Source organism: Lycorma delicatula, chromosome 5 (assembly GCF_047948215.1).
Source record: "Lycorma delicatula isolate Av1 chromosome 5, ASM4794821v1, whole genome shotgun sequence".
Taxonomy (NCBI): Eukaryota; Metazoa; Arthropoda; class Insecta; order Hemiptera; family Fulgoridae; genus Lycorma; species Lycorma delicatula.
In genome coordinates this window covers 90699716-90717493 of record NC_134459.1, presented here as the reverse complement: position 1 = coordinate 90717493, position 17778 = coordinate 90699716, and the positions used below count along the sequence as shown (strand labels likewise).

General features: G+C 29.4%; 1 protein-coding gene across 1 annotated transcript in view; it reads left to right on the top strand.

The window, feature by feature from the left end:
• Positions 1 to 17778, top strand: part of sip3 (septin interacting protein 3) — a 49162-nt gene that overhangs the window by 10113 nt on the left and 21271 nt on the right. The window contains exons 4-6 of the mRNA XM_075366633.1: positions 5770 to 5818; positions 9478 to 9708; positions 13950 to 14049. Coding sequence (XP_075222748.1) covers positions 5770 to 5818; positions 9478 to 9708; positions 13950 to 14049 — 380 coding nt within the window. The remainder of the gene's footprint in view (positions 1 to 5769; positions 5819 to 9477; positions 9709 to 13949; positions 14050 to 17778) is intronic.

The window sequence follows — 17778 nt, the reverse complement described above, 5'->3', positions numbered from 1 at the left end:
AGGCCAAGAATCGTTAGTAGATTCTTTGACAGTATCTTTCATTGTCAATCTGACAGCAAGGAGAGAGTTCTAGCTGAGAAATTAAACAGATAATTCATTTTCAAATAAATAATAGAAGTTACAGTAATAACCATCTATTACAATATTTACTGTGTATTTAGTAATAGATAATATTTTATCATCCATTATTACATTTTAAAATATACAGTACAGAATTAGCCAAATGTATTTTATTTCAAAATTGTTGCATTCATTTGTTAAAAATAGAACGATTATTTGGTAAGAGGTATTACTAAGAATAAGGAACAAGTTTTTTACATTGGGTAGCAATTGTTGCCACTCCAAGCTCGTCGTTACTTGGTGGCAACTGAACTTGCAAGTCAAAAAGTAAAAGGATGAACCTTGATAATACATTTTTGAATTAATGATTGCCTTTTCTTGTCTGCTACTTCTAATTGATTTTGATGTAGATAAGCAATTCATTTATTTTATTTTTCAGTGTGATTTCTGTTGAAGTTTGAGATATTGTTTACCATCCTGCATTAAAATTACGTTCATGGAGATTTACAATTGCCATGTACATAAACTTATTCTTCTTTTGCCTAACTTCTAACACCAGTCACAATGCCAAAATAACCTCACTTGAACCCAGCCCCCTCCTGATTGGAACATTAGAAGATACATATCATTGCTTTGTGGGCAAAACTATATCAGTTTTTTCTTTGCTAAAGATTGGGTTTTTGTTTTTTTATTGTTTTGGCCTTTAGAATTTTGTGAGAGGTACATGCTAAGCCATGTTCAAAAATTAATAAAAATCATTTTCAAAACTTAAGTACAAGCTTTCTTTTATTTGTTTGGGAAAATTTCTTATGTGACCTAAACTAGAGATTTTGTTTTTAATTGTAACATATAAAACTTTATTGTGCACCATTATATATATATATATATATATATATATATATGTAGATGGTTTTTCTGAATTATTTTTAAAGTTTACACATGGTAAAATGTTTTATATGTAGCCTTATATACATGAGAGATAATGGAAGGTGAGTTAATTTAACAGACTTCTAGAACAGCATAATAGCAGTTGTGTAACTGATGGACAAGATAAGTTGTGAGCCAGTGACAGACATGTGCAGTCAATGCTTTACAAATGAAATTTATCACTCTGTTCAGTTAAATAATGAAGAAAATTATCAAACTGATAATTCAGTTGATAGTGATGAAAAACAAAGGAAACATGTAAGAAGAAAGGAAACAAAAAAAAAGTCATATATTAGTTCTTATTTTATTTTATTCTAGTTTTTTTTAAGATCTTTCAGTTTGCTCTATTAAGAAGTTTTAAACTTAAGTTTATTTAAATAATTAAAAAATAAACTATTTTAATTTTTACAAAAAAATTGATACAATTTTTTTTACCTTTTTATACATTAAAATTCAACATTTTAATACTTCCATTATTTTATAATAAAAAAAAGTCAATAAAAGATATTTATAAATAAGTGAATTATTTTATCATTTATAATCTACACCACAAGTTTTCCATTTTATAAACTTGAATAAGAATTTACTTTAAAAAAATTTTTTTTATAAAAAAGTGATATTTCAGGCATTTTTTTTTTCATAAGATAATGCATTTTGGTCTTGATGTAGTAATAGGTGGCATGCATACATTTTTACATTGTACTCATTTGTAAAAGTAACAAGATGGCTACATTTTTTATCACTTTTTTTCAGAATAGATGTGACAGGAGAATTTTTTATTATATAATTTATTATGTCATACAACAATCAATTTGATCAAAACAGAATTTATTATTCTTAATGGTAGTTATAACATTTCTAATAAGAAGAAAAAAATCATTGAAGTGGAGGCTCATGTCCCCATCTCATTATTCCCACTTCACCAATATCCTTATGGTTCAGTCATATTTATATTCTTATTCTTTTGAAGTTAAAACTACTTTTTATATAATTTATTATTTTGTATAGTATTTTCTTTCTGTCTTACTAAACTTTCATAGTGCCTGTTTTTTGTGAGTTAGTTTATTTCTGTTAATTGTTTTATTGGTAAAGTTTCTTTTTTCTCCAAACTTGCAGTTCAGTTTTCTGTTTTTATTCCTTTTTTCTGTGAATCTCTTGTTTCACAATTCTTCCTTTTCTCTTAATAATTTTAATTTGATATTGAAATTGATTTTTATGATTATGGTTTAAGTGGTTGAGAGTTAATCCTAGTAAAAGTGAATTAAAAATTAAATAAAATTTGGTGAATAAATAATGCTAACTGTTAACAATTAATAATCTAAATTGAAAAATATCATTAATTTACAAAACTTTTTATAAAAACTTTTACTTAAAATAAAATCTAAGGGAAAAGTATATATAAGAAAATAAGTAATAATAGATAAGTGAAAAAAGAAGAGAAAATAGTATTATTATTAATTTACAGTACAATTACTATAAAACAAGCATTTTAACAGTATTTCTAAAATAATAATAAAAAATAAATATAAACAGTTGTTGATTTTGGCTTCAATAGAAAGCACAAATCTAGTTCTTAAAAACATCTAACTACTGAAAATTTCAGTTGAGATTACCCACAACTTGCCTCATATTTAGGTTGGATAAGTTAAAGATTTATCTAAAGAAAGATGCTAAAGGTTCCGTTAGCCAGCAAAATACCCTTCCCATGAACAAATTTTAAGAGAGGAGATAACCCTTTTAATGTTATGATTGAAAATTTTCAAAAAAAGATTTTTAAAAATATAAAAATCCAGAAAGGCTATTATTAAGTATGGATTCTTATTGTTGTTGTATTTTATACTTGGAGTACAATATCTATCCATTCCTGACATGATCTATTTAATTATTATGCACTGATCAAAGTAAAAGATTAATTTATTATAATAACAAAAGGGTTGTAAAGAATGTTTATTAACGACAAAACTTTTTAAACTTAAACCAGAATAAAATTCCAAATTTACAAAAAAAAATAATAAATAAATGGATGGTACATCTTAGAAGTTAGTGTCTTCTACACATATAAAAAAATATATCTTCATGTTCTTGAACATTAATATATTACTCATCAAAGATTATATATTGTATATATAATATATATATATATATATATATACAGGGACCGGCAGAAATAACTCTCCAGTTTGAAGGGCTAATAAAAAAATACGTAATAGATTTTAGTCAAACTTTTATTATACCATAATAAGAATTATCATTGCCATTTATTGTATATCTAAATGATTAAAGTTTCAGTTACTTAAAAATAATATCATTTAAATGGCGACCGTCATTGTCTATTGACTGAAGCCTCACTCGGAAATTGTGCATTACTCTCGTCGTCATCTCTTGTGGAATTTCCGCAATTTCATGTCGGATAGCAGCTTTGAGTTCGTCGGTTGTCCTCGGTTTGTTTTTGTAGACTTTACTCTTTAAAAAGCCCCATAGAAAGAAGTCACAAGCAGCAAGATCGGTTGAACGAGCTGGCCACGGCATGTTACCTCGCAGTGAGATTAAACGCCCTGGAAACATTTGTCCTAGGACTTCCATAGATTGTCTTGCTGTGTGAGCGGTTGCACCATCCTGTTGACACCATACAATACGATTTCCAATTTCATTCAGTTTCGGCTTCAGGAAGTTGTTTAGCATGTGTACATAACGTTGAGACTTAACTGTAACTGTTCGCCCTTCCTCCTCAAAAAAATACGGGCCTATGATTCCAAAGTCTGCTACAGCACACCAAACTAACATGTTGGCTATGGAGAGGTCGCTCATGCAGTTGTCTAGGATTATTTTCTGCCCAATAACAAAAATTTTGCTTATTGACATAACCTGATAAATGAAAATGTGCTTCATCAGATGAGAGTACGACTGCATTGTTTGGAACATTTACAAGGATAGCGTGACAAGATGCAATACGACTGGTCCAATCACGTTCACTGAGTTCTGCACAACCATTATTTTATACTGGTGGAAGTGCAGGTCTTGGTGTAAAATTCTTCTCACTGTTCGATCAGATATTCCCAAGCTGGCAGCGTGCCTACAGGCTGGACGCCTTGGAGATCGTGTAACTGCTTGCTGGAGTAGTTGAACATTCTGTGGAGTTCGAACGCTGCGAGGTCTACCTTGCGATGGTTTTTTCATAGCCGAACTTGTAACTCTAAAATTTCTACCCCTTGTTAGAATGGTTTTCCTGTCAGGGATTGCACTGTGTCGACTTATCCCGAAGTGTGTACGAAATAATTGCTGCGTACAGATTACAGAATCACCATTTTTAAAATAAGTTTTGATGATGAACGCACGATGTTCACTGCTCCACGCCATGTTAGCGACTGAAAATTGCTACACCAGACCTGCACTATGGAACCAGTCCGGACCCGCCTACTAGCACTAGCGCTGAGCTACGACGGTGGCAAATTCAGGAGTTATTTCTGCCGCTCCCTGTATTATATATATATATATATAGAGCCAAATTTCTACATTTTTGGTCAATGAATATTTTAGATATGAGGCAGCCCTAGTGTAACATTAATGTGTATAACTTTCTTGTGTATTTTTAGACTAACCAGGGCCTTGAAACATTGACAAATTTGTAAATTAATTTGGGTAAAAACATTTTACAGTGCACTTATCAAAACAGGAACAAAATCTTGACAAATACTTTAAGTGATCTTTCTATAAGTCATTCTATTACAATTGAACAAATTATTTGTACAGAAAGGTCACATGATGTTGGAAGCCGATAGTATCCATAGTACTTCAGAATATTTTTTCAAGCTGAAAATCAATACATTTTTTGATTATATTCTGCAAATTTGTATGACAATAGACTTACGGTGTAAATGTAGTTGATCTTGCATTTTTTTTTTTATATGTGATGAACTCTTAACTTACATCAGTTAGACCAGGAAGAAAATTCAGGAGGCTTAACTCTTCATGACTTGTGCAAACTAAAGTAGACTCCAGACAGTGAGCTACTAGGCTACCTTCAGTTAACTGTTATATTCTTCCCAGAGAAGATCTAATCTTAAGACACCACATAATATTAAAAGATTATATACTACTTATATTAAAAGTCTACCACTTTCAGTCAATCTAAGTTTGAGAACACCACTAAGTAAGAAAATGATCAATCACTATTCATTTTATGATATGCTTAGTTAGGAATCTAATGGAACATTCAAGGAAAAAAATTATATGGAATAAGACAATTATTAATTTTAATAATGTTTAATTACTGTAGATCAGAAACAGTATATTTTCTTTAAAAAAATATACTTAAACATTTTGGATTGTTGATATTTGAATTTTTTTTCTTAATTTCTATTTTTTTAATGTATATCTTTGCTTAATTTTAAATAAATCTAAAGTAGTTCTTTGTATTCATACCAATCATAGTATTGTAATAAGTACTCAATAATATCTCCTATATGACATTCAGAGTATGAGTATGAGGTACCTATGTGACAAAAAACTCTTCATTCTAAAATGTAAATAAATATTTTTTTTTATTTTAAGACGTTTATAACAATCAAAAACATATTTTAAAATATGCACATTTCTATAAGACCATGCTTCAAAATATAAAATATCTATATTTGTACTGTTGCTGCCAAGTGAGGAATATACTCTACTACTCTCTCTTATCTTCATTTTTGTAGGGATTGTTATTCCTCTGTGTTTTTAGTTTGTTAAGTTTTAATCTGTCAGTTGATTATGTTGATAAATAGGTCAGAATTTTTTTTCTAGATGGAGAGAAGTCCTGTCATATCATGGTTGTTTCATTTAAGAGTTGTAGGTAAGTATTGATGCATAATTTTATATGGTTAATGTTTTTAAATTATTTATTGAAACATTTTGATTACCATATCAGCCTGAATAACTAGTGGAGAGATTACTTGTAAATTGTTTATCTCTGGCCACTACAGACCATTTTAGCATTATTTTTAATTACTTCAGATGCCATGTACTTTTTCAGTAAACTTTTCTCCATCATTTCCAAAACATGGGGGTTTCAATTTTTTACTGTCATAAAATAGTGCTATTCACAAAATCTCTTTAAATCATTTAATTGTTAAAATAAAAATATGAAAAAATGAATTCCAATAATTAGATGCTCCAAGGGAAACTATTATTCATCATTTACAATTATTTAACATTATCTAGTTTTTATGTATATAGCAACTATAAATTGTATTAAGAATGTTAAGTTCTTAATAAAAACATCCCACTAATTTTTCTGGAAAAAAATCAAAATTCTGTTATATACAGTGTATTACAATGTTCTCCCAAGACTTTCATAACCTACTCTACTAAGTTGAAAACATACTATTCTGCTATTGTTGAAAACAATGGGAAAAGTTCATATAAACATATGTCATAAAATGCCTCATTTGTGAGTTATGACTAGTGAAAGATTCACCTGGATTTCATCTACCGTGGTGATGAAAGTAGATAGAATTAACAGAACTTATGAAAAAGTTACATTATGGATTTCGTCAAATAACATAGTGAATGCATTTTTTTTTAACTATGCATATTTGAATATCAGTATTTTTGTTGAAAAATTAATAACTTAGGTTATAAATGTAAAATTAAGTTTACTATTAAGCTTTATGTAAGAGGTTCTACTCCAATTACTTATCACCTCCAATTACATTTCTGCTAGTAGCCAGTGAGAATTGTTGGCAGTGTTAACATTTGTATATGCCAACACCCATGTTTACAAAACTTGGAGATAACTGTAATTTTTCATTGTTAAAATAACATTTATAATTATCTCATTCTGAAATTTAATTCTACAGTACACGTAGTGTCAGTCCAAATGAAATGAAAACTAAAACAGGATTTATTTGTTGTGTGACCATTGTTAAATAATTTTTTTTTTGGTAGGATGATCCGTGTGTAATGAATAGTAAAATTTGAAATGAAATTGTACCTTCTAAAAATTTAAATTTTCAAAAATATAAGACCATAACATGAGTATATTTCACGTGTAATTATCAACATTTAATTAAGTTTGAGTTTAAAAACGCAATAAAAATTTATTTTTTATGATATAATATAAAAAGCTCAATTTTTCAGTGCTTTCAAAGATAATATTTTTCAAAAACAAGCTTTTTATTTTGAGGCTTTTACAACATTAATATGAATAGTGTAATAATATAAAAAAATTACATTTACAATATAAATATACTTTTTGATCTTGAATGACCTGAAAGACCTTCAGTGTTTCTACTTAACTTTAAGAAAATATATTAGAAATTTACAAAATTAAATTACAAAGAAATAGTAAACAATCCTGAAGAGTGTTACATAATGTGATTTCAACTAATTGGATTTTACAGATTGAAATAGCATACTTAAGATATACTCGGACTTTCATTATTTGTATATTTTATTATCTGAGCTTTATAAGATTTAGGATTCAAAGTGTCCATTAAATACTGAAATTAAATTCATTAAATTATTGCTGCAGACTTGTTTTTTTTTTTTTTTTAATTTACACTTTTATTTTTTGCCATTTCCAAGTATTTCATGAACTTGAAGTATTCTGGAAAGTGTAATTTTTACTTATTACATGTTTTAAATTATATACTGTGGCAGATTGGTTGGCTGTGCATGCATCCATGCATACATACTTAACTTAACTTCCTGAACTTCTTTTCAGCTTGCCATAGAAGTTATATAATAAATTAAAACCAAAACTTAAGATTTAAAGCATTTTATGTATTTCAGTAAATAAAATAGCATGTTATGTAAATTATTTGCTTAACCTCAACTTTTTAAATCATTTCATTCACTCTTGCACATTTTCAATGTCTGAATTTGCAACATTAAGAAATTTTAAATCAATGTTGTTAGAATTGCTGATAATATGGCAGCTTTGTTAATCAAAAACTCTAAAATATTTTTCACTGCATAAAAATCACTCAAACCAATGACTTGATTATTATTTAAATTCACCCATCAGCATAAAATAATATTTTAATGCATAGTATGTAAATAATGTTATTAAAAAATAATAAATTCAATCTGTATTTATCAATGAACAGTTCAGTTATGGTTAAAAATACTTCTGATGAAATGTCAGTATCATTCAGTAAAAAAATAAAGCAAAAGATACTTATACAGTGATAATATGCATAGCATGTCTGAAAAGTTCCTGAACTTCTGTAGTCGAGTAGCTTCATCTCTCAGACAACCAAGGAACATGATGTCTTAACGAACCATGTACATGATGTCTTAACGAGTGTGTGTATAAAATTTCATCATGTTTCACTCACTGGAGTGATGAAACGTTATGAAATTGTGCGTACATTTTGTTCATGTGACCAGCCTTATGCGAGCTCTCAACATGGAACAGAGAAGCACGATAAAATTTTGTGTTTGATTTCAAAAATCTTACGTTGAAACTTTTTTAATGATACGGCAAGCATTCAGTGATGAAGCTCTATCTCGTACTACATCGTACACATGGTGGAAGCGGTTTAAAGATGGCAAATAATCTTTGGTTGATGACGAATGAAGTGGGAGGTTGTCAACAGCTGTTCATGATTATGATGTTGTGAAATTGTGTGCACAACTAGTCAAACTGTCCCGACTGTGAATTCTAAATTCTATTTGGAAGTAATGAAACGCCTGATCATTGCATTGATGATCAAACTGATTGAATCTGGTCTGAGTACCGGGAACCGGGCAGTTGCACGACAAACCCTCAGCACACATGGGAACAGTTTTAACACATTATTATGCCATAAATCAAATCACCATTTTATCCCACCCGCCCTACTCACCAAACTTGGTTCCACCAGACTATTTTTTGTTCCTGAAACTCAAGTTGAAGATGAAAGGTCGCTTTTTTGACGACATTCTGGCCATTCAATGGGCATGCACTGAACAGCTAGAGAGATCCCCCAAAGTGATTTCTCCAGAGCGTTTGACAGGCTCTACCGGCGCTGCAATGAGTATATAACTAGAGAAGGGTTCTGTGTAGAGGGCTGATCTGAGTAAATTCATTTATCTTTAAATCTGTATTTTATTTAATTTAGTTGGGGAAATTTTCAGACATACTGTGCATGATAGGTTTAATGGAAATCTAACAAGTAATATTTTATAGTCATATGATTATGTTCTCAAAATATTAAATAAATGTCATCTGCTCAAGTTAATTCCTTTATTTTTATTGATCTTAATATTGTCCATGGATATACTACACATCTATGTTATTGATGAAGATTTAATGGATAAATGATTAGGCTGTGGAAAGTATCAGATCTTTATTTGCAATTGAATCCAAGTTGACCTGTGCTTAGGAAGAAGCTGCTTACTAACTACTAAATTTATTGGTCAGCCAGTTGTGCTTCTACACTTGAATTGTTCAGTAATGAAAAAATAAAATATGTATATTTAAAAAATATTGTTAATTGAATTTTAATTTAAAAATTTTATTTTCAGCATTGTTAGTAATGCTTGGAGCACTAGATCTGCATCTTGTAGGTCATGCTTACCAATCCACAATTACTAAAGGTGCATCTGTTCAACTTGTGTTTGGATTTGAATATGCTATTTTATTAACTATTATTATTAATATTGGAATTAAATACATACTTCATACAATTGATCTGAATAGTGAATCGCCTTGGGAAAATAAAGCTGTGTTTTTATTATATACTGAACTCATTATGGGTAAGTGAGCTAATTAATATTGGTGGTATGAATTAAATCATTTGCTTAACATTTATCTGATACATAAAGAGTCCTGATTCAACTTCAACTTGCTTGGCATTACAGTTCATTTGGTGCAGTTAAAGACAGTACAGTGGCTGTTGAATAGTCTTACCTCCTGCAAAGAACATATTTGCTTTAAAGGGTTGAGTGTTTTCATATAAAATTATTTCTTTAGTTGTAGGTTGTGTTTTTATTTTAATGAGAAAAAAAATTGTCATTGACTCTTTGTAATGATTGTAAAATAAGAATTTTGGTATTGGTGGTGATAATGAAGTTATAAAAGAGGGAATATATTAGTAAGAAAAAAATAGCAAAAATAAAGTCATAATGAAGTGAAAAGATTTCTTTCATAGTCTTGGTTTAAACTGAACACATTTGTAAAGATTTCTTTTTATTTTGCATGATAGTGTTAGTAAAGAAGAAATAAATAATCATGAAGTAAACTCTTGTATTGTGATCTGTAAAATCTCGCTGTTTTCACTTACGTGTAATTCCACAGTCATATTTTATAATTTTTAAAAATATTTTGTCTAATTTACAACCTTGTCTTTCCTAATAATAATAATAATAATAATAAGTGCTATGTGTATGTTCATGACAGTTGACAATGAAGTTGATGTAAATCTATGAAATTTTAAACAACAAACAACCAAATTTATTAAAATACAGTTTTCAAAATCTCTTCATAATGATTTAATTTGTTATTACTGGCAATTTGTTTTTAGTTTGGCAGATACAATAGAGAATATGATAAAAATTCAAATCTGTCTGACACATTTAATCACATTTTAAACACATTTCAAAAAACTGCTAGCAGGAATACTGGCTAATCAGCAACAGCTGTCATTGACTACAAATGTTAGCAAAAGCATGAGTTGATGATGTGAGTTTTAAAACTTATTTATAAATTTGCTTCAGTTTTTTTCTTGTTAAAAAAGAGTGAATTGTTTTAAATAATAATGTGCATTTTTCAATAAAATGGATTTTTAATGTAAAATATCTTGTTCACTTAATTTATACTTGTTGGTTTGTTATCTTGCTTATTTTCTAAATTTTTTCTTCTTTTTAATTGAAATTTTACTGTTTTGGTCTCAGTCAGATAGTTAAGATTAGGGTATTATAAGAAATTCCTTGTGTATTAGTTGAACTTAGTTTGATTGATTTCCATCATTTTCTAGGACATTATGTTGGGATAAAAAGAGATCTGCTATATAAGCCAAGCTTAAATTATTGTATGATTGAACTACTTGCTTACTTATGAGTTGAGCAGCAAGTTCACCCTACTGCTATACTTATTTAGTTTTCCTCAGATACTCAAATTTTTACAAATCATTTTTATTTTTTAAAAGTGGTAGTGTAACTAAATTTTAATTTAATATTTTACTATGATTTTGTTAAGCATCTTATTTCTTTTACCCATGAATTTAAAATGTATGAAATACAACTAACTTCAGAACTAGAACTACACTACTACAGAATAATGAAGATCAAATTACAGAATTAGTGAAATTCTTTTGTGTGATAAGGCAGAAAAATTGTTTTTTGAAAACCTCCTTGATACAACATACAGTATACAGAGTGGGCAGGATGAAATTTATGTTAGTTATGAAATTATTAGGATAGATACTGCTTACATTCTGTGGATCTAAAATGTCTGTGTGGGTTCCACCATGTTCAAAGCACAGCTGCATGTGCCTCCATTTGTGGTTCATCCGTAATAGCATATCAGAAGAGATAATTTAAATGCTGACCAAACAGCTTCTTGGAGCAGTTTGTTGTTGAAATACCTGCATTTTTGGATATCTTCCTTTACAAAACCCCCAAAGTGCATTGTCAAGTGTGGTGAGGTTGGAGCTTCTTGTTGGCCAAGGCAATGGCGCTGGGTAACTCTTCTGACCCACATCCAATCCAATTCAAAATTGAATTTTTTTGCACCATCTTGCTGAAACGTAATGAGAGATTCCTTTTGCTGTTAATTCTGGAAGCAACCACTTGTCGATCATTCTCAGATAACTGTGTCATCGAAGAAATATGGACCAAGGAGATGCTCAGCTGTCATCCCAGCCATAACAGTCAATAGCAAAGGCCCAGCAAATTATGATTCGCTTTTTTGAGGAAATCAAACATCATCTGCCTCATGTTATGACATGATGATGTTTGATTTCCTCAAAAAAGTGAAGATTGTCTTTAACCCAAAAAAAATTTCAGTTGAGAGGAGCAAGTGTGTGATAAATCACACACTTGTTTATCACACACTTGTCTGAGAACATTATGTTTTTGTGTGTTGATTTCATGTTTTTTATGTATCTGAGAACATTTGTGTGTTGATTTCATCAGTGATCATTGAATTAATGCGTCCACAGCAGCACAAGTCTCAGCTTGAGTGCTTGGCCTCCCACTGCATGGTGCCTCAAGACCCTTCCTGTCATAAAAACCTTCTCCCATGTCAGTAACATTTGTTACAATGGTGACGATTTTCCAAAAAGCACAAAGAAGTTATTCATAATGTTCTCCAATGTTTTACTAGTGTGTGGACGTTTGTGGACCCACACACAAGCTAACAAACACTATTCAACAGTCAACATATTCATATCCACCATTGTTCCACGCTCAACTAAGTTCATCCCATGACAAATAAACACTCTGGACAATCTCCACCACAGCTTATCCTCCACACCTTTTTCAGCAGCAGTAAGTGATATCAGCGGTGAGAATTGGCAGCAGTAAAGTCTGATTAAGTTGGATTTATTACAGTGTAAAAGGACTTCCCACCCACTTAGTATGTTGTGTTAGATTGGCCTGAATTAAAGAACCATACAGCTAAATAGGTATGGTTTGTAAAAGACTGATCAACTACATCATTCATTGGTACATATAGATTTGGGCATAAAATATATCTCGGTACTCTGAACATACTAAATAAAGTGGGAGTGTCTTTCTTTACTGAATTACAATATGTCAGGATTCCCAAAGCTCTTATTTTAGGAGGAAGTATCAGTGAAGTGATTGAATATTAAGAAAGAGAACTATCAACCAGAGAAGGGCTAACTGCCTCTGCCTCTCCAAACATGGTCTTATACATTAAGATGAATATTATTTCAATATCACTTATATAAAAATATATCATTGAATTTATTAATGTTCTTTTATTTAACTTTTTAAGAAATTATTAGCATATAAAATGTAGTTTGTAACGTAGAAAAGTTTGAATATTTTACTTTAAATTTAAGGATATAATTTAACTGCTTGAACAAAAATGTTGAAGCCTCTAAGACACTTTACTGATCTAGGTTGAAGTACATGGTGTAGCTTTATGATTTGATCCATAATCAGGGTAGGTCTCTTCAGAACTAGATTTACATATTTATTATGACACCAAAACAGCTTTGAAATTACTTATTTTGGGAACTTTTGAGGTTTAGGCTAGTTTGGAAATAACCGGATACACTTTCTTAACATATCCTAGTCTTAGGTAAAATTAGGATACTTATCTCTTCCTCAAGACATACACCAAGAATTAGCTGTTTGGGAAGGAGGAATTTGATAATTTTAATTAGTTTTTTCAGTGGACCACTAAAATTAAAATATCACCTAAGGAATTAAGTAAATCAGAAGTAAGTAAATACTATGTGTACATTGGATTACTTAGGAAAATATGTATACATTTTACGTATATGTATATATTTTAGATTTTATTTTGATTCTGATCAATCATTTTACAGAACTGGCTTACCAGTTCTGCAAAATGATTGATCAGAATATATACTACCATTGTTCTTTATGTATTCATAAGATGATTTCTTATGAATCAGCCATGTGGGGAAAATGTATCTTTTTGATCTGAAATGTCATGAAAATAGATCATAATATAAGATTTTTTCTTGAGTTCTCAGTATTAGTCAGGAATGCTGGGTAGTGAGGGATACCAAAGTACTCTCGCTATTGGGTTGTGTTGGTTTAGAATAGAAAGGTGTTAACCATTATGCAGTATAAGAGATTCTTAAGTTGAAAAGTGAGTATGAAATATGGCAAGAAGTGGTAAATAATTAATTACTACTCAACATTTTCAGGACACCTGGAACACGTCATAAGATTTTATTTCCAAAATAATACTGCATTATGACGCCTTTTTTTAAATAACTGACGTAATTTTGTTTTAGATAATAATCTCTCATTAATAATTGTGTTCTTTGTTTCAGGATTCTTTAAAGTTGTTCTTTACATTATGTTTTTGGCAATTATGATTCGTATTTCCATGTTACCATTGTTTGCTTTCAGACCAATGTACTACACAATGAGGTAGGTATTTGTACACTTACTCATTCACTTATAGTTTACTACAGTGTACAGTTTACATTCATAAGTAGAAATAAATATGAATAATAAATACATTGGTTGTAGTAATACACCAATATATTATTACCATTTTGTCTGAGTTATTACTCTTCAGTTAATCTTAGGTATATTTTCATTTTTATAAGCAAACTTTTTACCTCTAATTGATAAATACAACTAACTTCATTTTTGGTTACTATACTTCTATAATGATATAACTGAAAGCTATACTCCCTTTAGAAGCCATTATGTGCCTTTTTTAAAAATGGGACAGAGTAGTGTGCTATGTGTGTATACATTTGCAAATTGGTGCTCACATTTTTGTTAAAAATCATTAACCAATAAATGTCATAATATCCTTTTTCATTTTTTACATATACTTAAATTTTTTCATATCAAATTCACAGTAAGTTAATGTTTTTAGTATCATGCTTTTTTTTAATTAGTATGAAAAATTGGATTTAATATAACGTAATTATTGTTCTTTACTATTTTTGTTTAATTACTTATACAAAATTTTTAACAGACTAAAGTATAAATACCAGTACAGCAGAGAATTACAGTAGGTGTTCTTAATGAGTGACACTTCAAAATACTATTTAACAGGAAAGAGAGATGTTCAGACAATTTGTCAGATTTCACAATAAATCAAGTTTTTTGTGCTTGATTTTTTTACAAATATTACTATTAATTAATCAATTTTATCAAATTTCACAGCTTATTTCCCTGAAACTTATACTATTTTTCTTCCTATTCATGGAAACATAATTATCAATTGCGTACTGTATCGTGTTATTTTTACTTTCTCATCTTTTATATGTTGTCTTTTAAACAAAAAAGATCAACATTTAATAATAATTCTTTTAAAAATCAAAATTTTGATTTTTAAACAAAAATCAATCTTTCTCCATGAAGGAAGTGTGTTGAACATGTTAGATTCTGCTTGCTTGCTACCTGCAAAACTATTGTTTTAGATGTTTGTGTTCATTAACTAAGGTTATGCATTCTGGAATAGTCCAGTTTGTAATCCGTTTGAGTTGTATACTTTTTCTTACCTATAAGTTATATAATTTTTGTGATCAATAAAAAATTTCTTAATCAGATATTTCATTTTTTTAAATAGAATATATATGAATTAATGTGATAGTTATTTAATTGTACTAAATAATTTTTTCCCTTCACCTAACATTAATTAAATTATTATTTTTAGGAAATAATAATTTCACATAGTCATCATTATTTGTAGAGTAGAATTTTCAAGATATTTAAAAATGTCTTATGTTTAAATTAAAAAGAATTTACTGAAAATTAGTACGTTTGCTATTTTTTAGCAAGAACTATTCACTGATTTCCTTTAATAATAGTAACATCAACTAACAAAAAATGACTTAAAATGCAATTTATAGAGTAGAAAATAGTCAATGAAGCAGCAAGAAAATTATTAGTAGCATTATTATAATAATTAAACATACTTTTATAAATTTATATTAGATTTAAAGTTTCAAATATTTCTTTCAAATCGATTTATAAAATATTCAGTTTTGGAAAGTTAAGAATTGTTTGCTTTTTGTGCTTAAAGAGAAATACAGTATCATCATATACCTATTTATCATCTGTACAATGTTACTGTTTGCATGTATATGTATATAAACACACACACATATAAGAAAAAGTAACTTATAGGGCAGAAAAACATGTATTTGTGTTAAGCATGGCTTACTGCTTTTGAATGCTTAATTTGACATATGAATTCTTAGTTACAGTTTGTTATTGTTTTTTTCTACAAAACTTTAGTATATGTAGGTTCAACTTAAAGGGGGTCCCCATCATTCAGTAGTTTATACTAAATGCATATTTTTGTTAAAATGCATACATTGGTGTGAGATGGGTAAAATAATGTGGAAAAGTTAGTATGACTGTAACTGGAGTGGTGATGCGTGTTTATTGCCTGCACATTTGAGTATTGTATTGCCAGTCTGTGTAGAGCATTGGCTTTTAAACAAGCTTGCATAATTGTGTTGTTTATTAAAAATGTGATTAACTGTTGGAAGAATGTGTATTTGTGATAGCAACCTATTTAGAGATAAAATCTCATGTTGTGTGTCGGCGAAAGTTCAGGGAGAAATTTTCAAAGAAAGCACCAGTGAAAACTGTTATTCAGAAGTTAGGTAAAAAATTTTATGAATCTAGTTTGGTATTATACCAGAAACCTTCCCAACGCCAGTCAATTTTAACGAACAGGACATTAAAATGGCAGCTACAAGATTTCCTCATCAATCTTTGCAGAGATGGTGGGAAAAGATTGTTTCGCTAGGTTCAGCCCACGCTGCAGTGAGGAGAAATGCTGAAATGTTATCTGTACCGAATACAGGTTTTCCATGAGCCAAGTATTGGCCCTGATAGCAGCACTTCTTCACTCTGTTTTGCAAAAACCAAAGGTACATACACTCATCTACAACATTAACATCACCAAGTCTAACCTTTTTTGCAATCAAATCCAACTGTTTCATCTACCAAATCAATAAAAGAATGCAGTTTATCTTCTTTCAATCTACCATGTATATAGTACCTATAGGCACACTGAATTGCCCCGGGATAAACTGGCTTTCAAATGACCTGCCTTAACCTGTTCAATAATTTCTAATTTTTCCTTTACAGAATACATTTTTAATTTAGATGACATGTTAGGCAAATACAAATGAAAACAAACACTATGAAATCTAATAAATTAACCAACATAATAAAACTTAACAATACTGATAAACACAGTAAAAGCAGATCGGAATAAATCACAGTACGTAATAACATTCAGATACCGTATGTGCTTTGTACAAGCAGCAAATTGATGGTCTTATCGCAGTTACAGAAAATGAGTCATGTGCAGTATATCATAAGAATTTCTCCTATTACTGTATTAGAATAGTTTAGCTTTATTGAATCGTGTTTTTGGAATTCCAAGGGTTTAAAATTGATTGTGACTAATTGACAGATATTATATTTGAAGCAAATTGTTGACAATTTCAAAGGATTTATGATGGGTTTTACACCGATATCGAATGCAGTGATAGGGCATAAGCATTTCTTCATCCTATTTTATTTTTTCAGGTATTTTTTGAGGGACAGTTTATAATCTGTGTTATAGCGTGGCTGTAAGAATATGTAAACAAAGATTTGATTTTTTTTTTTCTATTTTAAATACTCTTGCTATATTCCCATTAATTATTTTTTCTTCCTGATTGTCAATGATGGGTTGCAGTAAGTGCATTATCAATTTGTTCACTATTATAAAAAAACAGTTATCAAAAATATAAAAAAATTAATTAATTTTTTAATTTCGATCAAAAGTGGCAGTTGAGAGGTTAACATTTTATTAAAAATGCTTCATTGGTGTCTGCTTTACTGTTTTTTCTTGTTTATCTTTCAAAAGTTTGTTTCCAATTTTGCTGTTTGCATATAATCAGTTATCAATAGAATAATGCATGAATAAGTTAATTTAATGTGAGTTATTTATATGATAGTACTTTCTCTAGAACAAATTCCTTCTGAAAAGAATCCATAAGAAATTACTCTTTGACAAACCTTGTTTTAGGTTTTATTTTTCAGTTATCTGTATTTACAGTTTAGCATAGATTTAGTTGTTTGCTGAATATGCAAAATGGTTTTAAACAAAATATGTTTTTATTCTAAAACATT